Source organism: Patagioenas fasciata, chromosome 29 (genome assembly GCF_037038585.1).
Source record: "Patagioenas fasciata isolate bPatFas1 chromosome 29, bPatFas1.hap1, whole genome shotgun sequence".
NCBI lineage: Eukaryota > Metazoa > Chordata > Aves > Columbiformes > Columbidae > Patagioenas > Patagioenas fasciata.
In genome coordinates, this window is record NC_092548.1 from 5,928,197 (window position 1) to 5,949,931 (window position 21,735).

The following is a 21,735-nucleotide window of genomic DNA, read 5'->3' on the forward strand; positions in this document are numbered from 1 at the left end:
CATTGAGCCGCGGGGCATGCTGGGAGTTGTAGTTCTCAGCCCATTGAGAAGCATTGAGAGCCATTGAGAGCCATTGAGACCCATTGACGCACTGAGACCCACTGAGACCCATTGAGACCCACTGAGACCCATTGAGAACCACTGAGACCCATTGAGAACCACTGAGACCCATTGAACCCATTGACCCATTGGGACCCATTGAGCCCATTGACCCATTGACCCATTGAGACCCATTGACTCATTGAGACCTATTGAACCCATTGACCCATTGAGACCAATTGACCCATTGACCCATTGAGACCCACTGAGACCCATTAGAACCCATTGACCCATTGAACCCATGAGACCCATTGACCCATTGACACCCATTGAGACCCATTGACCCATTGAACCCATTGACCCATTGAACCCATTGACCCATTGAGACCCATTGAACCCATTGACCCATTGAAACCCATTGAGACTCATTGAGACCCATTGGGAGCCATTGATCCATTGAGACCCATTGAGATTTTGGGGGGGGGTGGGGGGGTTTATTCCATTCCATCGCATTGGGGGCCGGGCTGGGGGGGTCACAGGGGGGTCTCGGGGGCCTTGTCGTCGTCGGGGGGGCAGTCGATGAAATCCGCCAGCATGGTGGTGGTTTCGTCCACTTCCTGGGGGGGCACAAAGAGCCTCAGCCCCCCCGCCCCCCCAAAATGCCCCATTCCCCCCCCCCCACCCCGGTACCTCGTCCTTGTTGTCGGGGGGGGGCAGCAGCTCCTGGTCCCCGGGGGGGGGCGGCGCCGGGGGGCGGGGGCTCCCGGGGGGGTCGATGAGAGGCGGGGGGGGCAGCTCCAGCAGCGGGGGGGGGGGCGGCTCCGGGGGGGGCTCCCGCTCTTCCTCCCCCCCTCCCCGCTCTTCCTCTTCCTCCTCCTCCTCCTCAGGCCGGGGGTCGGCGCCGCCGCCCCCCCCCCGCCCTTCCTCCTCCTCCTCTTCCTCGCCGGGGGGGGGCGGCGGGGGGGGCGGGGCTTCCTCCACCTCCATGAGCAGCGGCGCGGGGGGGGGCGGGGGGGGCGCCCCCCCTTCCTCTTCCTCTTCCTCCTCCTCGCTCAGCCCCTCCTCCTCGAACTCTTCCTCTTCCTCCTCGAACTCTTCCTCCTCCTCCTCGAACTCCTCCTCCTCTTCCTCCTCCTCGAAGAACTCTTCCTCCTCCTCTTCCTCCTCCTCCTCCTCTTCCTCTTCCTCCCCGAACTCTTCCTCCTCCTCTTCCTCCTCCTCCTCCTCCTCCTCGCTGCTGTTGATGTTGATGACGGCGCCCCCGGGGGGGTCCGGGGGGGTCGCTCCGGGCTCCTCATTCATGGGCGGCGGGGGCGGCTCGGGGGGGGAGGGGGGCGGGGGCGGCGGCGGGGGGGGCGGCGGGGGCGGGGGGGGCGGGGGGGGCGCGGCGTGCGGGGCGGCGGGCGCGGGGGGGGGCGGCGCGGGGGGCCCCCCCCGGCGCGGGACGATGACGACGCTGTCGTCGCTGTCGCTCTCCAGCGAGATCTCCACGTCCGAGGGCTCCTCCTTCTCGTAATGGACGAACACGGGGCGGCGCGGCCGGGACCCCCCCCCGGGCGGCTCCTCCGGGCACCCCCCCGGCGCGGGGGCGGGAGGGGGGGGCCCGGCCTGGGGGTCGTCGGGGGGGGGGCGGGGAGGGCAAAGGGGGTTGGAGGGAGGGGTGGGGGGGGGGGCGCGGGGGGAGGGGGCGGAAGGGGGGGTTGGAGGGGGGAGGGGGTGGGGGGGGAGGTGGGGGGGGTGGGGGGCGCAGGGGGGGCACCCACGGCCGGGCCAGAGCGTTGAGGGTGACCAGAGCCTCCGAGCACACGGATGAGACCTGGGGGGGACGTGGGGTTGATACGGGGGGCGTGGGGATGTGGGGATGGGGGGGGTGGGGGTGGTATGGGGGGGTATGGGGATGTGGGGGGTGTGGGGGGTGTGGGGGATATGGGGGATATGGGGGGATATGGGGGGCATGGGGGGATATTGGGGGTCATGGAGGGATATGGGGGGATATGGGGTTGATACGGGGGGATATGGGGATATGGGGATGTGGGGAGTATGGGGGATATGGGGGGATATGGGGATATGGGAGAATATGGGGATGTGGGGGGTGTGGGGGGTATGGGGGGATATGGGGATATGGGGGGTATGGGGGGTATGGGGGGATATGGGGACGTGGGGGGTATGGGGGATATGGGGGGATATGGGGGATATGGGGGGATCTGGGGATATGGAGAGCATGTGGGGACATGGGGGGATATGGGGATATGGGGATGTGGGGGGTATGGGGGATATGGGGGGATATGGGGATATGGGGGGCATGGGGGCATATGGGGGGACGTGGGGGGTGTGTGGGCATGGGGGGATATGGGGGGCATGGGGGGATACGGGGATATGGGGGGGTATGGGGAGATATGGGGACATAGGGGGCATTGGGGGATATGGGGACATGGGGCATTGGGGGGTCATGGGGGGATACGGGGGGATACAGGGATATGGGGGGACATGGGGATATGGGGGGATATGGGGACATGGGGGGATATGGGGGGTCTTGGGGGGTCAGGGGGGCTATGAGGGGCCATGAGGGTTTGGGGCTGCTGGGGAAGGTCAGGGGGTTATGGGGGGTCATGGGGGATTGGGGGTGCCGGGGGGGTTATGGGGGTGTCAGGGGGTTATGGGGAGGTTTGGGGGGTCAGGGGGGTTATGGGGGGGTTATGGGGGTATCAGGGGAGTTTGGGGTGTCAGGGGGGTTATGGGAAGGTTTGGGGGGTCAGGGGGGTTATGGGAAGGTTTGGGGGGTCAGGGGGGTTATGGGAAGGTTTGGGGTGTCAGGGGGGTTATGGGGGGCTTTGGGGTGTCATGGGGGTTATGGGGGGGTTTGGGGTGTCAGGGGGGTTATGGGGAGGTTTGGGGGGTCAGGGGGGTTATGGGGGGGTTTGGGGTGTCAGGGGGGTTATGGGGGGGTTTGGGGTGTCAGGGGGGTTATGGGGAGGTTTGGGGGGTCAGGGGGGTTATGGGGGGTTTGGGGTGTCAGGGGGGTTATGGGGAGGTTTGGGGGGTCAGGGGGGTTATGGGGGGTTTGTGGTGTCAGGGGGGTTATGGGGGTGTCAGGGGGCTATGGGGGGCTATGGGGGGCTATGGGGCTATGGGGGGTCCGGGGGTCCCACCTGCAGGCTGCGGTCGCGCAGCCCCTGGCTGAAGGCGCGCAGGGCGCAGTGCGGGGGGGGCGCGGACGCGGGGGGGGGTCAGGGGGGTTCTGGGGGTGTCAGGGGGGTCAGGGGGGTCCTGGGGGGCTATGGGGGGTATGGGGGGTCCGGGGGTCCCACCTGCAGGCTGCGGTCGCGCAGCCCCTGGCTGAAGGCGCGCAGGGCGCAGTGCAGGGGGGGCGCGGATCCGGGGGGGGGCGCGAGCAGCAGCGCCAGCAGCAGCTGGTAGAGCGCGGCCCTGCAGGGGGCGCTGGCGTAGGGGGAGCCGGGGGGGGGCGCCCCGGGGGGGCCCTCGAGCTGCGGCAGCCGCAGCAGCAGCGGCACCACCAGCGCCTGCAGCCGCTGCACCCGCGGGGGGGACGCGGCCGTCAGGACCCCCCCGGGAGCCCGGGGGGAGCCCGACCCCCCCTGACCCCCCCAAACGGCCCCGACCCCCCCCGAGTGACCCTGACCCCCCCTGACCCCCCAAACAGCCCTGACCCCCCCAGAGTGACCCTGACCCCCCCTGACCCCCCCAAACAGCCCTGACCCCCCCCGAGTGACCCTGACCCCCCAGACCCCCCCAGAGTGACCGTGAACCCCCGAAGTGACCCTGAACCCCCAGACCCCCCCGGAGTGACCTTGACCCCCCCCAAGTGACCCTGACCCCCCCAAGTGACCCTGACCCCCCCAAACATCCCTGACCCCCCAGAGTGACCCTGACCCCCCCAAACAGCCCTGACCCCCCCAGAGTGACCCTGACCCCCCAGACCCCCCCAGAGTGACCGTGAACCCCCGAAGTGACCCTGAACCCCCAGACCCCCCCGGAGTGACCTTGACCCCCCCCAAGTGACCCTGACCCCCCCAAGTGACCCTGACCCCCCCAGACCCCCCCAGAGTGACCCTGACCCCCCCAAACATCCCTAATCCCCAATGAGTGACCCTGACCCCCCCAGACCCCCCCAAACACCCCTGACCCCCCCAGCCCCCCCAAAATGCCCCTGACCCCCCCCCATTCTGGGGCGTCCCCCCCCACCTTGTGCGTCTCCTCCTTGATGAGCGGCCCCCCCGTCAGGATGATGCGGCGCAGGGCTGGGGGAGACGGGGTCAAGGTCACAGGGGGTCAAGGTCACGGGGGTCAAAGTCATGGGGGGTCAAGGCCACAGGAAGAGATCACGGGGTCAAGGTCACAGGGAGGGGTCAAGAAGATCACAGGCGGAGATCACAGAGGGGATTGAGGTCACAGGGAGGTCAAGGTCACAAGGAAGGAGTCAAGGTCATGGGGGAAGACTAAGGTCACACGAAGGTCAAGGTCACGAGGCGGGGGGGGGTCCCACAGCCCCGGGGGGTCCCAGGGGGTTCCCGGGGGGTCCCACAGCCCTGGGGGGTCCCAGGGGGTCCCAGGGGGTCCCGGGGGGTCCCACAGCCCTGGGGGCTCCCAGGGGGTCCCATGGGGTTCCGGGGGGTCCCAGGGGGTCCCATGGGGTTCCGGGGGGGTCCTGGGGGGTCCCACAGCCCCGGGGGGTCCCAGGGGGTCCCATGGGGTTCCGGGGGGTCCTGGGGGGTCCCACAGCCCCCGGGGGTCCCAAGGGGTCCCATGGGGTCCCGGGGGATCCTGGGGGGTCCCACAGCCCCGGGGTTCCCATGGGGTTCCCGGGGGGTCCTGGGGAGTCCCACAGCCCCGGGGGGTCCCAGGGGGTCCCATGGGGTCCCGGGGGGTCCCACAGCCCCAGGGGGTCCCAGGGGGTCCCAGGGGGTTCCTGGGGGGGTCCTGGGGGGTCCCACAGCCCCGGGGGGTCCCAGGGGGTCCCATGGGGTTCCGGGGGGTCCTGGGGGGTCCCACAGCCCCAGGGGGTCCCATGGGGTTCCCGGGGGGTCCCGGGGGGTCCCACAGCCCTGGGGGGTCCCAGGGGGTCCCAGGGGGTCCCACGGGGTTCCGGGGGGTCCCGGGCCCCCCCACCTTGCAGCGCGGCCCTGCAGACGTCGCTGTTGGCGGCCGGTTCCATTTTGCGGTGCGGGGGGGGCGCGTCCCCCGGCCCGTCCCCCAGTTTGGGCCGTTTGGGGGCGCTGGGCTTGGGCTCCACTTTGAGCTGGGGGGGGACAGAGCGGGTCAGGGGGGGTTTGGGGGTGTCCAGGGGGGTTTGGGGGTGTCCGGGGGGGGTCTGGGGGGGTCTGGGGGCTTGGGGCAGTTTGGGGGTGTCTGGGGGGTTTGGGGGTGTCTGGGGGGGGGCTGGGGGCTCAGGGTGGTTTGGGGGTGTCTGAGGGGTTTGGGGGTGTCCAGGGGGGGTCCAGGGGCTTGGGGCAGTTTGGGGGTGTCTGGGCGGTTTGGGGGTGTCTGGGGGGGTTTGGGGGTGTCTGGGGGGTTTGGGGGTGTCTGGGGGGGGTCAGGGGGGTGTTGGGGGTCCAACCTTGCTGGGGGGAGTGGGGGGAGTGGGGGGGGTGGGGGCCCCTGGGGGGGTCCCACCTTGCAGGGGGGCGTGGGGGGGTTTGGGGGTATCAGGAGAATTGGGGAGGGTTTGGGGGGTCAGGGGGGTCAGGGGGGTTTGGGGGTGTCAGGGGGGGGTTTGGGGGGCTCAGGGGGGTCAGGGGGGTTTGGGGGGCTCAGGGGGGTCGGGGGGGGTTTGGGGGTGTCGGGGGGGGTTTGGGGGGCTCAGGGGGGTCAGGGGGGGTTTGGGGGACTCAGGGGGGTCGGGGGGGGTTTGGGGGTGTTGGGGGGGGTTTGGGGGGCTCAGGGGGGTCAGGGAGGTTTGGGGGTGTCAGGGGGCGGTTTGGGGGGCTCAGGGGGGTCAGGGGGGGTTTGGGGGACTCAGGGGGGTCGGGGGGGGTTTGGGGGTGTTGGGGGGGGTTTGGGGGGCTCAGGGGGGTCAGGGAGGTTTGGGGGTGTTGGGGGGGGTTTGGGGGGCTCAGGGGGGTCAGGGGGGGTTTGGGGGACTCAGGGGGGTCGGGGGGGGTTTGGGGGTGTTGGGGGAGGTTTGGGGGGCTCAGGGGGGTCAGGGAGGTTTGGGGGTGTCAGGGGGGGTTGGGGGGCCCCACCTTGCAGGCGGGCGCGGGGGGGCCGATGTCGCTCAGCAGGTGCTGCAGCAGCTGCTCCGTGGGGGGGCCGGGGGTCTGGAGCAGCCCCGTGGCCGCCCCCCCCACCTGGGCCCACAGCTCCAGCACCCGGTACAGGCGAACCCGCACCGCACTGGGGGGGCACGGGGTCAGGGACCCCCCCAAAACACCCCTGACCCCCCCAGCACCCGGTACAGGCGAACCCGCACCGCACTGGGGGGGCACGGGGTCAGGGACCCCCCCCAAACACCCCTGACCCCCCCAGCACCCGGTACAGGCGAACCCGCACCGCACTGGGGGGGCACGGGGTCAGGGACCCCCCCCAAACACCCCTGACCCCCCAGCACCCGGTACAGGCGAACCCGCACCGCACTGGGGGGGCACGGGGTCAGGGACCCCCCCAAAACACCCCTGACCCCCCAGACCCCCCAAAATACCTGGGATCCTCCCTGGAGTCCCCAAAACCCATTGGACCCCCCAGACCCCCCAAAACCCCTATGACCCCCCAGCCCCATCCCCCATGGTTCTTCCCACCCTCCACTTCCCCCCCAACCCCTGTGACCCCCCCCAAACCCCTGGGACCCCCTCATGGACCCCCCCCATGGTCCCCCCCAAATCCCACCCCAATGGTTCCCCCCAAACCCCTGTGACCCCCCCTGGACCCCCCCATGGTCCCCCCCAAATCCCCCCCAACCCCTGGGACCCCCCCACCCCCCCCCTGGTTCCCCCCAACCCCTGGGACCCCCCCCCCCCCCCCCATGGTTCCCCCCAACCCCTGGGACCCCCCCCCCCCCCCCCCGGTTCCCCCCCGTTCCCCCCCCCCCACCTGAATGGTCTCTCCTGGCCGGGCGGGGGGGGCTCTGTCCCGGCCCCCCCCCCGCTCCAGGCGCCCAGGACCTGGGGGAACAGGCGCCCCAGGAGCCCCCCCCAGCGCACCAGGCGGGGGCCGCACCTGGGAACGGGGGGGGGTCACACTCGGAACCCCCCAACCCCAAAACCCCCCCGAACCCCCAAACCCCCCCTGAACCCCAACCCCCCTGAACCCTAAAACCCCCCCCCCGAATCCCAAACCCCCCCTGAACACCCAAAACCCCCCCTGAACCCCACCCCCCCCGAACCCTAAAACCCCCCCCAAACACCCAAACCCCCCCCGAACACCCAACCCCGCCCCCATTCCCCATCCCCCCCTTTTCCCCCTCCCCCATTCCCCATTCCCCATCCCCCCCTTTTCCCCCTCCCCCATTCCCCATTCCCCATCCCCCCCTTTTCCTCCTCCCCCCATTTCCCCCATCCCCCCCATTTCCCATCCCCCATTTCCCCCATACTCCATCCCCCTCTTTTCCCCGTTCCCCATTCCCCCTGACCCCATCCCCCATTCCCCATCCCCCCATTCCCCATCCCCCCATTTCCCCCATCCCCCATCCCCCCCTTTCCCTCCTCCCCCCATTTCCCCCATCCCCCCCATTTCCCATCCCCCATTTCCCCCATACTCCATCCCCCTCTTTTCCCCGTTCCCCATTCCCCCTGACCCCATCCCCCATTCCCCATCCCCCCATTTTCCCCGTTCCCCATTCCCCCCTTCCCCCATTCCCCATCCCCCAATTTCCCCCATCCCCCCTTTTCCCCCATTCCCCATCCCCCCATTCCCCATCCCCCCCTTTCCCCCTCCCCCATTTCCCCCTTCCCCCATTCCCATCCCCCCTCCCCCCCCCCCGCCCCGCCCCTCCCCCTACGCCAGCAGCAGCGCCTCCAGCACGTCCAGCGCGTCCGAGTGCAGCGAGGGCAGGAACAGCAGCTGCAGCCCCTCCCCCCGCCAGCCCTGCGCACGGCGGGACCCTCAGACACCCGAACACCCCAAACACCCGAAACACCCAGAAACACCCCACAAACACCCAGAAACACCCCCCAAAACCCCCAAAAACACCCCAGAAACACCCCAAAAACACCCAGAAACACCCCAAAAACACCCAAAAACACCCCCCAAAACTCCCAAAAACGGCCTAAAATACCACAAACCACCCCTCCCCCCGCCAGCCCTGCGCACAGCGGGACCCTCGGACACCCGAAAACACCCAAAACACCCCAAAAACACCCCCCAAAAACACTCCAAGAACACCCAGAAACACCCCCCAAAAACACCCAGAAACACCCCCCAAAAACACCCCAAAAACACCCAGAAACACCCCAAAAACACCCCCCAAAACACCCCTGAACCCCCAAACCTCCCTGAACTCCCAAACCCCCCCAGGACCCTCCAAACCCCCCCGAACCCCCAAAGCCCCCTGAACCCCCAAACCCCCCGAACCCCCAAACCCCCCCAAACCCCCCCCAAACCCCCAAAGCCCCCCTGGCCCCCCCAAACCCCCCCCCGAATCCCCAAAGCCCCCCCGGCCCCCCCAAACCCCCGAACCCCCAAACCCCCCCAGGCCCCCCCAAATCCCCCTGAACCCCCAAACCCCCCCCGAGCCCCCAAACGCCCCCGAACCCCCAAACCCCCCTGAACCCCCAAACCCCCCCGGGCCCCCCGAAACCCCCCCTAATCCCCAAACCCCCCCGAACCCCCAAACCCCCCTGAACTCCCAAAGCCCCCCGGGCCCCCCCAAACCCCCCCGAACCCCCAAACACCCCGGGTCCCCCCAAACCCCCCCGAACCCCCAAAACCCCCGGGCCCTCAAACCCCCCCGAACCCCCAAAGCCCCCTGAACTCCCAAACCCCCCCGGGCCCCCCCAAACCCCCCCGAGCCCCCCACTCACGATGCTCTTGCTGGTGACGTTGAGCACCCGGCACACGAGATCCAGCACGTCCTGCACCGGCACCGACACCGGGGCCACGAACTCCTTCCTGCGGTTTGGGGGGCAGCGGGGCTGGGGGTCAGGGGGGTCAGGGGGGTTTGGGGGGTCAGGGGGGTTTGGGGGGTCAGGGGATCCTGGGGGTTCAGGGGGGCTTGGGGGTTCAGGGGGGTTTGGGGGGTTCAGGGGGTTTGGGGGCTCAGGGGGGTTTGGGGGTTCAGGGGGGTTTGGGGGTCAGGGGGGTTTGGGGGGTCAGGGGGGTTTGGGGGGGTCAGGAGGGTTTGGGGGGTCAGGGGGGTTTGGGGGTTCAGGGGGGTTTGGGGGGTCAAGGGATCCTGGGGGTTCAGGGGGGTTTGGGGGTTCAGGGGGGTTTGGGGGCTCAGGGGGGCTTGGGGGGTCAGGGGGGTTTGGGGGTTCAGGGGGGTTTGGGGGGTCAGGGGGGTTTGGGGGGTTCAGGGGGGTTTGGGAGTTCAGGGGATCCTGGGGGTTCAGGGGGGTTTGGGGGTTCAGGGGGGTTTGGGGGGTCAGGGGATCCTGGGGGTTCAGGGGGGGTTGGGGGCTCAGGGGGGTTTGGGGGGTCAGGGGGGTTTGGGGGGGTCAGGAGGGTTTGGGGGGTCAGGGGGGTTCAGGGGGGTTTGGGGGCTCAGGGGGGTTTGGGGGCTCAGCGGGGTTTGGGGGGTCAGGGGGGTTCAGGGGGGTTTGGGGGCTCAGCGGGGTTTGGGGGGTCAGGGGGGGTCAGGGGGGTTTGGGGGTTCAGGGGGGTTTGGGGGGTTCAGGGGGTTTGGGGGGTTTGGGGGGTTCAGGGGGGTTTGGGGGATTCAGGGGATCCTGGGGGTTCAGGGGGTTTGGGGGTTCGGGGGGGTTTTGGGGTTCAGGGGGTTGGGGGTTCGGGGGGGTTTTGAGGTTCAGGGGGGTTTTGGGGGGTTTGGGGGGTTCAGGGGGGTTTGAGGGTTCAGGGGGGTTTGAGGGTTCAGGGGGGTTTGGGGGTCAGGGGATCCTGGGGGTTCAGGGGGGTTTGGGGGTTCAGGGGGTTTGGGGGGGTCAGGGGGGTTTGGGGGGTCAGGGGGGTTTGGGGGTTCAGGGGGGTTTGGGGGGTCAGGAGGGTTTGAGGGGTTATGGGAGGTTTGGGGGTTGAGGGGGGTTTGGGGGTTCAGGGGGGTTTGGGGGGTCAAGGGATCCTGGGGGTTCAGGGGTTCAGGGGGGTTTGGGGGCTCAGGGGGGCTTGGGGGGTCAGGGGATCCTGGGGGTTCAGGGGGGGTTGGGGGCTCAGGGGGGTTTGGGGGGTCAGGGGGGTTTGGGGGGGTCAGGAGGGTTTGGGGGGTCAGGGGGGTTCAGGGGGGTTTGGGGGGTCAGGGGGGTTTGGGGGGTCAGGGGGGTTTGAGGGGTCAGGGGGGTTCAGGGGGGTTTGGGGGCTCAGCGGGGTTTGGGGGGTCAGGGGGGTTCAGGGGGGTTTGGGGGCTCAGCGGGGTTTGGGGGGTCAGGGGGGTTCAGGGGGGTTTGGGGGTTCAGGGGGGTTTGGGGGGTTCAGGGGGTTTGGGGGGTTCAGGGGGGTTTGGGGGATTCAGGGGATCCTGGGGGTTCAGGGGGGTTTGGGGGTTCAGGGGGGTTTGGGGGGTCAGGGGATCCTGGGGGTTCAGGGGGGGTTGGGGGCTCAGGGGGGTTTGGGGGGTCAGGGGGGTTTGGGGGGGTCAGGAGGGTTTGGGGGGTCAGGGGGGTTCAGGGGGGTTTGGGGGCTCAGGGGGGTTTGGGGGCTCAGCGGGGTTTGGGGGGTCAGGGGGGTTCAGGGGGGTTTGGGGGCTCAGCGGGGTTTGGGGGGTCAGGGGGGGTCAGGGGGGTTTGGGGGTTCAGGGGGGTTTGGGGGGTTCAGGGGGTTTGGGGGGTTTGGGGGGTTCAGGGGGGTTTGGGGGATTCAGGGGATCCTGGGGGTTCAGGGGGTTTGGGGGTTCGGGGGGGTTTTGGGGTTCAGGGGGTTGGGGGTTCGGGGGGGTTTTGGGGTTCAGGGGGGTTTTGGGGGGTTTGGGGGGTTCAGGGGGGTTTGAGGGTTCAGGGGGGTTTGAGGGTTCAGGGGGGTTTGGGGGTCAGGGGATCCTGGGGGTTCAGGGGGGTTTGGGGGTTCAGGGGGTTTGGGGGGGTCAGGGGGGTTTGGGGGGTCAGGGGGGTTTGGGGGGTTCAGGGGGTTTGGGGGCTCAGGGGGGTTTGAGGGGTCAGGAGGGTTTGGGGGGTCAGGGGGGTTCAGGGGGGTTCAGGGGGGTTTGGGGGGTCAGGGGGGTTCAGGGGGGTTTGGGGGGTTCAGGGGGGTTTGGGGGTTCAGGGGGGTTTGGGGGGTCAGGGGATCCTGGAGGTTCAGGGGGGTTTGGGGGCTCAGGGGGGTTTGGGGGTTGAGGGGGGTTTGGGGGTTCAGGGGGGTTTGGGGGGTCAGGGGATCCTGGGGGTTCAGGGGGGTTTGGGGGTTCAGGGGGGTTTGGGGGGTCAGGGGATCCTGGGGGTTCAGGGGGGGTTGGGGGCTCAGGGGGGTTTGGGGGGTCAGGGGGGTTTGGGGGGTCAGGAGGGTGTGGGGGGTTCAGGGGGGTTTGGGGGATTCAGGGGATCCTGGAGGTTCAGGGGGTTTGGGGCAGTTTGGGGATTTGGGGGTTCAGGGGGGTTTGGGGGTTCAGGGGATCCCAGGGTGGCTTTGGGGGTCCCAAGGGGTGTTCAGGGGGGTTTGGGGGGGGTTCAGGGGGTGTTTTGGGGCCATTTTGGGGCATTTTTGGGGTGGTTTGGGTCCGTAGTGCAGCAGCAGCATCAGCACCCTGGCCAGCGCCCCGAAGGCCCCGCAGCATCAGCCCCGGGGGTTTGGGGGTTCAGGGGGGGTTTGGGGGTTCAGGGTGGGTTTGGGGGTCCCAGGGGGTGTTCAGGGGGGTTTGGGGGGGCTCAGGAGGGGTTATGCGGGGGTTTGGGGGCTATTTTGGGGTGGTTTTGGGGCGGTTTGGGTCCGTACCCCCGCAGCAGCATCAGCACCCTGGCCAGCGCCCCGAAGGCTCCGCAGCATCAGCCCCGGGGGGTTTGGGGGTTCAGGGGGGGTTTGGGGGTATTTTGGGGTGTTTTGGGGGGGTTTCGGGGGTATTTTGGGGTGTTTTGGGGGGGTTTTGGGGTTATTTTGGGGTGTTTCGGGGTGTTTTTGGGGTGTTCCGGGTCCGTACCGCAGCAGCAGCGCCAGCACCCGCGCCAGCCCCCCAAAGCGGCTGCGCAGCGTCAGCGTCAGCCCCGCGGCCCCGCCCGGGGGGGGCGGCAGCAGCAGCTCCACCCCCGCAGGCTCCGCCGGCAGCGCCTCTGGGGGGGGGGAGGGGGAGGGTTGGGACCCCCCCCCCCCAAAACCCCCCAGACTCCATGGGACCCCCCCCAAACTACCCTGACCCCCCAGACCCCATGGAACCGCCCAAAACCACCCTGACCCCCCAAACCCCATGGGACCCCCCCCAAACCACCCTGACCCCCCAGACCCCATGGGACCCCCCCCAAACTACCCTGACCCCCCCAGACCCCGTGGGACCCCCCCAGACCCCCCCAAACCACCGTGACCCCCCAGACCCCATGGGACCGCCCAAAACCACCCTGACCCCCCAGACCCCATGGGACCCCCCCCAAACCACCCTGACACCCCCCAGGACCCCTCCAGACCCCCCCAAACCACCCTGACCCCCCAGACCCCATGGGACCCCCCCCAAACTACCCTGACCCCCCCAGACCCCGTGGGACCCCCCCAGACCCCCCCAAACCACCGTGACCCCCCAGACCCCATGGGACCGCCCAAAACCACCCTGACCCCCCAGACCCCATGGGACCCCCCCCAAACCACCCTGACACCCCCCAGGACCCCTCCAGACCCCCCCAAACCACCCTGACACCCCCCAGGACCCCTCCAGACCCCCCCAAACCACCCTGACCCCCCCAAAACCCCCTGACCCCCCCAGACCCCTCAAACCGCCCTGAGCCCCCAAACCCCATGGGACCCCCCCCAAACCACCCTGACCCCCCCAGGACCCCTCCAGACCCCCCCAAACCACCCTGACCCCCCCAAACCATCATGACCCCCCAGGACCCCCGAAAACTCCCCTGACCCCCCCAAACCACCCAGGACCCCCAAAACCCCCCAAAGCTCCCCCAAATCACCCCATAAACCTCCCCCAAAGCCCCCATAACCCCCATGAACCCCCCCAAAACCCCCCCAGCCCCCCACCCCAGCACCCCCTCCACCCCCCGGTGCCCCCCCCCCACCCCCCAGTGCCCCCCCCAAAAAACACCCCCCCAGGACCCCCAAATCCCCCCAAACCCCCATAAACCCTCCCCATACCCCCCCCCAGAGCTCCTCCAAATCCCCCCTGAGCCCCCCATTAACCTCCCCATAGCCCCCCATGAACCCCCCCAAACCCCCCCAGCCCCCCCCCCAGCCCCCCCCGCACCCCCCGGTGCCCCCCCCGCACCCACCCGCGCCCCCCCCCGGGAGCAGCGCCCCCAGGACCCCCAAACCCCCATAAACCCTCCCCATAAACCCCCCCAGAGCTCCTCCAAATCCCCTGAGCCCCCCATTAACCTCCCCATAACCCCCCATGAACCCCCCCAAAACCCCCCCAGCCCCCCACCCCAGCAACCCCTCCACCCCCCGGTGCCCCCCCCCCACCCCCCAGTGTGTCCCCCCCCCCAAAAACACCCCCCCAGGACCCCCAAATCCCCCCAAACCCCCATAAACCCTCCCCATACCCCCCCCCAGAGCTCCTCCAAATCCCCCCTGAGCCCCCCATTAACCTCCCCATAACCCCCCATGAACCCCCCCAAACCCCCCCAGCCCCCCCCCTCAGCCCCCCCCCCACCCCAGGGCCCCCCCGCACCCACCCGCGCCCCCCCCCGGGAGCAGCGCCCCCAGGACCCCCAAACCCCCATAAACCCTCCCCATAAACCCCCCCAGAGCTCCTCCAAATCCCCTGAGCCCCCCATTAACCTCCCCATAACCCCCCATGAACCCCCCCAAAACCCCCCCAGCCCCACACCCCAGGGCCCCCCCACCCCCCGGTGCCCCCCCCCCCACCCCCCAGTGCCCCCCCCAAAAAACACCCCCCCAGGACCCCCAAATCCCCCCAAACCCCCATAAACCCCCCCAGAGCTCCTCCAAATCCCCCCTGAGCCCCCCATTAACCTCCCCATAACCCCCCATGACCCCCCCAAACCCCCCCAGCCCCCCCCCCCAGCCCCCCCCGCACCCCCCGGTGCCCCCCCGCACGCACCCGCGCCCCCCCCCGGGAGCAGCGCCCCCAGGACCCCCAAACCCCCATAAACCCTCCCCATAAACCCCCCAGAGCTCCTCCAAATCCCCCCTGAGCCCCCCATTAACCTCCCCATAACCCCCCATGACCCCCCCAAACCCCCCCAGCCCCCCCCCCAGCCCCCCCCGCACCCCCCGGTGCCCCCCCCGCACGCACCCGCGCCCCCCCCCGGGAGCAGCGCCCCCAGCAGCGCGTGCAGCGCCCCCAGGGCCCCCAGCAGCTCCTGGCCCCAACTCTCCCGGTGCCGCAGCCCCTGGGCGAAGCCCCTGCCCAGGGCCGGGAGCAGCGCGTAGCACTCGCAGGCCAGCTGGGGGGGAAACGGGGCCGAAACGGGGGTCAGGGACCCCGAAAATGGATCCGGGGACCACAAAAACCCCCCCGAACCCCCCCCAAAACCCCCCGGACACCCCCAGCCCCCCAAAACCCACCCAGAACCCCCTAAACCCACCCCAATGTTCCCATTGACCCCATGGACAACCCAGTTCCCCTGCACCCCCAGGACCCCCCCTAAAGTCCCTGTAACCCCCCCCAGGGACCCCAAAACCCCCCGGGGACCCCAAAAATGGATCCGGGGACCCCAAAAACCCCCCTGAACCCCCCCCAAAACCCCCCGGACACCCCCAGCCCCCCAAAACCCACCCAGACCCCCCTAAACCCATCCCCATGTTCCCAGTGACCCCATTGATGCCCCAGAGCCTGTGAGCCCCAAAAACACCCCCAAGACCCCCCCCAGACCCTGTAACCCCCCCAGGGACCCCAAAAATGGATCCGGGGACCCCAAAAACCCCCCGAACCCCCCCAAAACCCCCCGGACACCCCCAGTCCCCCAAAACCCACCCAGAACCCCCGAAACCCACCCCAATGTTCCCATTGACCCCATTGACAACCCAACCCCGGTTTTGAAGTCCCCCCCATGTTTCTGGATCCCCCCCAGGTTTAAAGGCTCCCCCCCCCATATTCCAGGGTCCCCCCCATATTTTGGGGCCCCCCCCCCATTCCGGGGTCCCCCCACATTTCGGGGTCCCCCCCCATTCTGGGATCCCCCCCACATTTCAGGGTGTCCCCCCCATTCCGGGGTCCCCCCACATTCTGGGATCCCCCCCCCATTTCGGGGTCCCCCCCCCATTCCGGGGTCCCCCCCACATTTCAGGGTCCCCCCCATATTTCGGGGTCCCCCCCCATTCCGGGGTCCCCCCCCCATTCCGGGGTCCCCCCCACATTTCAGGGTCCCCCCCATATTTTGGGGTCCCCCCCGATTTCGGGGTCCCCCCCACCTGCTGCAGCTGCGGGGACTCCGAGTCGATCCGGGCCAGGAAATACGCGGCCAGTTTACCCTGGGGGGGGGAAACGGGGTGAGGGGGGGACCCCAACACCCCCCAGACCCCCCCTGACCCCCCCGGGCCCCCCAGACCCCCCCGGGCCCCCCAAAACCCCCCCGGGCCCCCAGCCCCCACTGACCCGCATGGAGCCGCAGGCGCGGGGGTAGAAGAGCAGGCAGGAGCGGATCCCGGCCAGCGCTGAGAGCTCACACTGGGGGGGCACAAACTGAGACCCCCGGGACCCCAAAACCCCCAGGACACCCCCTGGGACCCCCCCGGATCCCCTGGGACACCCCCGGATCCCCTGGGACACCCCCAGGCCCCCTGGGATCCCCAGGATCCCTCCAGACCCCCCCAGACACCCTGGGACCCACCGGAACACCCCAGACCCCTTGGGACCCCTCCAGACCCCCTGGGACCCCCCCAGACCTCCGGGGACCCCCCCAGACCTCCAGGACCCCCCTGGGACCCCCCCAGACTCCCTAGGACCCCCCGGCCTCCCTAGGACACCCCCAGATCCTCTGGGACCCCCTCAGACCCCATAGGACCCCCCCAAACACCCTGGGACCCCTTCAGACTCCCTAGGACCCCCCAAGACTCCCTGGGACACCCCCAGACCCCCTGGGACCCCCCCAGACCTCCAAGACCCCCCTGGGGACCCCCTGGGACCCCCAGACCCTCTGGGACCCCCACAGATCCCTGGGACCCCCTGGACTTCCTGGGGACCCCCTGGGACCCCCAGAACCCCCCAAACCCCCCGGGACCCCCCAGGCCCCTGGGACCCCCCCAGACCTCCAGGACCCCCCAGGACACCCCAGACCCTCTGGGACCCCCCTGGGTACCCCCCCAAACCCCCTGGAAACCCCCAGGTCCCCCCAAACCCCCTGGGACCCCCCTGGTCCTCCTGGGACCCCCCAAGACCCCCCTGGGACCCCCTAGGACACCCCAGACCCTTTGGGCCCCCCCCCCAAATCCCCCAAGAATGCCCAGACCCCCCCAAACTCCCCAAACCCCCTGGGATCCCCCCAAAACCCCCCAGGACCACCCCCCAGGCCCCCTGGGACCCTATGGGACCCCCCCAGACCTCCTGTGACCCCCCCAAACCCCCTGGGACCCCCCAAGAACCCCCAGAACCCCCCAAATCTCCACCAGCACAAACAGCTCGTGCTGGGGGGGCCATAGGGATGGGACCCCCCCCAGAGCCCTATGACCCCCCAGGGGACCCCCCAGACCCCAATGACCCCCCCAGACCCCCCAAATTCAGCTTTGAACCCCAATAACGTCATCAATGATACCAAACACAGCACTGGGACCAACGTCCCCTTGCCCCGTTGGGACCCCAAACCCCCCCGTACCCATTGTAACCCCCCCAGACCCCACTGTAACCCCCCCGTACCCCATTGTAACCCCCCCAGACCCCACTGTAACCCCCCCGTACCCCATTGTAACCCCCCCAGACCCCACTGTAACCCCCCCGTACCCCATTGTAACCCCCCCAGACCCCACTGTAACCCCCCCGTACCCATTGTAACCCCCCCAGACCCCACTGTAACCCCCCCGTACCCATTGTAACCCCCCCAGACCCCACTGTAACCCCCCCGTACCCCATTGTAACCCCCCCAGACCCCACTGTAACCCCCCCATACCCCATTGTAACCCCCCCAGACCCCACTGTAACCCCCCCGTACCCCATTGTAACCCCCCCAGACCCCACTGTAACCCCCCCGTACCCCATTGTAACCCCCCCGTACCCCATTGTGAACCCCCCAGGTGACCCTAGGTGACCCCCCGGTGTCCCCACCTCGGGTCTCAGTGACAATAACGACGTCAGCAGCCCGGGGACGTGGGCGGTGCCGATGTCCCCTCGCCCCATTGGGACTCCAAACCCCCCCGTACCCCATTGTAACCCCCCTGTGACCCCCCCAGGTGACCCCCCCGGTGTCCCCACCTCGGGTCTCAGTGACAATAACGACGTCAGCAGCCTGGGGACGTGGTCGGTGCCGATGTCCCCTCGCCCCATTGGGACCCCAAACCCCCCCGTACCCCATTGTAACCCCCCTGCAACCCCCCCGTACCCCACTGTAACCCCCCCAGGTGACCCCAGGTGACCCCCCCGGTGTCCCCACCTCGGGTCGCAGTGACAACAGTGACGTCAGCAGCCCGGGGACGTGGTCGGTGCCGATGTCCCGGGCCAGCTCGGGCAGCTGCACCGAGAACAGGAGCAGCTCGTGCAGCACGGAGACCCCCAGGGCCATGGTGGGGGGGGGGTCCTGCGACTGGGGGGGGCACAGAGCTGGGACCCCCGAACAGACCCTTGGGGACCCCCCCCAGGACACCCTGTCCCTCTGGGGACCCCCACGACACCCCCAGGTCCTTGGGGACCCCCCCAAACTCTTGGGAACTCCCAACTCCTATGGCCCCCCCAGGACCCCCCCAGGTCCTTGGAGACCCCCCCAGCACTTCCCAGCACTTGGGGGACCCCCCAGGACCCTCCCAGATCCTTGGGAACCCCTCAGTTCCTATGACCCCCCAGGACCCCCCCAGAACAACCCAGACTCTTGGGGACCCCCCCCAGACCCCTGGGACCCCCAAGCCCTATGACCCCCCCAGGACACCCCCAGGTCCTTGGGGACCCCCCAGGACTCCCCAGCACTTTGGGGACCCCCCAGGACCCCCCCAGACCCTTGGGGACCCCCAAGTCCAATGGCCCCCCCAGGAACCCCCCAGGTGCTTGGTGACCCCCCCAGGACTCCCCAGTGCTTTGGGGACCCCCCAGGAACCCCCCAGACCCTTGGGGACCCCCAAGCCCTATGACCCCCCCAGGACCCCCCCAGGTCCTTCATGACCCCCCCAGCACTCCCCAGCACTTTGGGGACCCCGCAGGACCCCCCCAGACCCTTGGGAACCCCCCAGCCTCTATGACCCCCCCAGGTCCTTGGTGACCCCCCCAGACCCTTGAGAACCCCACCCAGGACCCCCCCAGACCCTTGGGGACCCCCAACCGCTATGAACCCCCCAGGACCCCCTGAGGTCCTTGGGGAGTCCCCAGGACACCCCAGTAATTTGGGGACCCCCCCAACCCCTATGACCCCCCCAGGACCCCCCCCCCCACTTGGGGACCCCCCCGTACCTGCAGGAGCTGCTGCAGCGCCCTCAGCCACCCCAGCCCCCCAACCCCTGGGACCCCCCAATCCCCCCCTGATCCCCCCCAAACCCCCCCAGTGACCCCCCCACCCCCTTGGGGACCCCTTTGGGGACCCCCCCGTGCCCCCCCCATGTCCCCCCCCCTTGGGGACCCCCCCGTACCTGCAGGAGCTGCTGCAGCGCCCTCAGCCACCCCAGCCCCCCAACCCCTGGGACCCCTCAATCCCCCCCAAGCCCCCCCAGTACCCCCCCCACCCCCTTGGGGACCCCTTTGGGGACCCCCCCGTGCCCCCCCCATGTCCCCCCCCCTTGGGGACCCCCCCGTACCTGCAGGAGCTGCTGCAGCGCCCTCAGCCACCCCAGCCCGTGCTGCCCCAGGGTCTCGCTGGGGCTCTCGCTCACCAGCAGAGCCAGCAGACACAGCCCCTCCACCCTGCAACGCCATTGGCTGAGCCGGGACACGCCCACCCAACCGCCCATGGGGGGAGAGACCGCCCACCCATGGGGGAGGGAACGCCCACCCACCAATGGGGGCACAGCCTGCTGACCCACCCACCAATGAGAAGAGAGAACACCCAGCCGCCTGCCAATGAGGGAAGAGCCCGCCCACCAATGGGGAAAGAGATCACCCACCAATGGGGGGAGAGACCACCCCCCCATCCGCCAATGAGAAGAGAGCCCGCCCACCTGCCCACCAATGGGGGGAGAGACCGCCCACCAATGGGGAGAGAGCCCGCCCACCAATGGGAAGCGGGGCATGGCACAAAAGTTGAGGCCTGATTGGCTGCCACACCCGCTGGGGAGGTGAAGCCCCATTGGTCCGTGCTGCCCCACCCAGAGTAAATGGGAGATAAGAGGCTGTGGGATGGGATGTGCGCTCTGATTGGCTGCTCTGCTGAGCCAATGGGAAGCAGAACTCACGGGGTTTGGCAGCAGTGTGGGTTTTGATCGGTTGGTTGTCCAACCTCTCATAATGAGACAACCAATCAGAGACAAGGTAATGTGGGTGTGACACATGCAACAAGCCACCCTCTCATTGGCTGGCTGTCCACACAGCCCCACCCCCAGGAAACAAAACCCCTTGTGATTGGCTGATCCCACCCCATTGAAAACAATCACCCAATAGCAACACAGCGATTCGCAGCTGCGCTGCCATTGGTCAGTCCGCCAGTCATGTGACTAAACTGCAGCTGCCCATTGGCTTGAAGTTTTTCAACCCCGCCCCTCCCCAATGCAGCCATCAATCATCAGGGAGGCCCCGCCCACCCCACGTGCTCTGATTGGCCACTCACCGGGTCTTCATGGAGGCGAGGCGGGCGCTGGCCACGCCCACCAGCCCAGACAGGGCGCCCTGGGGTCAGGGGTCAAAGGTCAGTGGAGGGTCAGGGGGCGTGGCCAACAGCAGGGGGTGTGGGTTGGGGGAGTGGCCAAGTGGGGGTGATGATCAGGGGGCGTGGCCAAGGGGAGGAGATGGGAGGAGCCGTGACACGGGGGGGTGTGGCCAAAGGAAGGGGGTGGGGACATTGGGGGTGTGGCCATGGGGAGGTGGGGACCTCATGGGCATGGCCAATGGGAGAGGGTGGGAATCCCAGGAGGGGCGTGGCTAAGGAGAGGGGCAGGGATACCAGGGGGCATGGCCAAAGGGAGGGGCGGGGATGCTGGGGGGGAGTGGCCATGGGGAAGCGCGATTCCCGGGAGGCGTGGCCAAGGGGAGGGGCGGGGACACCGGGGGCGTGGCCATGGGGAGGTGGGGATCCCAGGGGCGTGGTCAGGGGCTGTGTGGGCGTGTCCCCTGGGGGGTGTCCCAGGGGGTGTGGCCAGGGGGGTGTCCCGGTGGGGGGGGGGGAGGGGAGGGGGTGGGTGTCCCGGGGGGCGTGGCCAGGGGCTGTGTGGGCGTGTCCTAGGGGGGTTGTCCCGGGGGGTGTCCCGGTTTGGGGGGGGGGAGATGGGGGGGTGGGGGGGTGTCCTTGTGGGTGGGGGGGTGTCCCAATGGGGGGTGTGGGTGTCCAAGTTTGGGGGGGGGGTCCCGTTTTGGGAGGGTGGGGGGTGTCCCAATGGGTGTGGGGGTGCCCCAATGTAGGGGGGGTGTCCCAATGGGCGGGGGTGTCCCGGTTTGGGGGGGTGGTGTCCCAATGGCGGGGGGGTGTCCCAGTTTGGGGGGGGGGGTCCTTGTGGGTGGGGGGGTGTCCCAATGGGCTGGGGGGGATGTCCCAATGTGGGGGGGGTGTCCCGATTTGGGAGATTGGGGGGTGTCCCAATGTGGGGGGGGGGGGTCCCAATGGGTGGGGGTGTCCCGGTTTGGGGGGGGCTGTCCTTGTGGGTGGGGGGGTGCCCCAATGGGCGGGAGTGTCCCGGTTTTGGGGGGGGGGGGGGGGGTGCCCCAATGTTGGGGGTTGCCCCGTTTTGGGTGGGGGGGTGCCCCAATGGGGGGGGGGGTGCCCCGTTCTGGGGGTGGGGGGGGTGTCCCGGTGAGGGGGGGTGCCCCGTTTTGGAGGAGGGGGGGGTGCCCCAATGTGGGGGGGTGCCCCGTTTTGGGGGTGGGGAGGTGTCCCGGTGTGGGGGGGGTGCCCCGTTTTGGGGGTGTGGGGGGGTGCCCCGTTTTGGGGGTGGGGGGGGTGCCCCAATGTGGGGGGGTGCCCCGTTTTGGGGGGGTGGGGGGGGGTGCCCCGTTTTGGGGGGGGGGGGGGGGGGGTGCCCCGTTTTGGGGGTGGGGGGGTGTCCCGCTGCCCCCCTCTCACCTGCAGCCCCGCGCTGTCCCTCAGCGCCCTCACGAGCCCGGGGAGCGCCCTTCGCGGGGGGGGCAGCGCCCCCAGCGCCTCCAGCACCGGAGACCCCGCCGGGGACCCCGGAGCCCAAGCGGCCGCCGCCGCCGCCATCGTGTGGGCCCCTTCTTCCCGCCCTTCGCGCCCGCGGCGCCGCCGGATGGCG

General features: G+C 69.6%; 1 protein-coding gene across 3 annotated transcripts; it reads right to left on the reverse strand.

Moving 5' to 3' along the window:
* Positions 1-511: 511 nt before the first annotated feature.
* On the reverse strand, positions 512-21,735 carry PELP1 (proline, glutamate and leucine rich protein 1). Of its 3 annotated transcripts, none has more exons than XM_071800238.1 (16): positions 21,546-21,735; positions 20,100-20,158; positions 19,135-19,240; positions 17,790-17,939; positions 15,803-15,874; positions 15,619-15,678; positions 14,501-14,651; positions 12,227-12,356; positions 9,012-9,099; positions 7,084-7,209; positions 6,240-6,390; positions 5,167-5,296; positions 4,243-4,298; positions 3,348-3,465; positions 730-1,855; positions 512-656 (listed from the first exon to the last, which is right to left on the reverse strand). In XM_071800238.1, the coding sequence occupies exons 1-16, from the start codon at positions 21,681-21,683 to the stop codon at positions 573-575; spliced, it is 2,745 nt and encodes a 914-aa protein (XP_071656339.1). In that variant the 5' UTR covers positions 21,684-21,735; the 3' UTR covers positions 512-572. The 3 variants fall into 3 exon arrangements, with proteins under 3 accessions (XP_071656339.1, XP_071656340.1, XP_071656341.1); XM_071800240.1 differs by lacking the exon at positions 512-656 and adding an exon at positions 7,991-8,076 and having other exon boundaries at positions 1,219-1,855; positions 3,348-3,569; positions 21,546-21,733; XM_071800239.1 differs by lacking the exons at positions 19,135-19,240; positions 20,100-20,158; positions 21,546-21,735 and adding an exon at positions 18,794-18,827.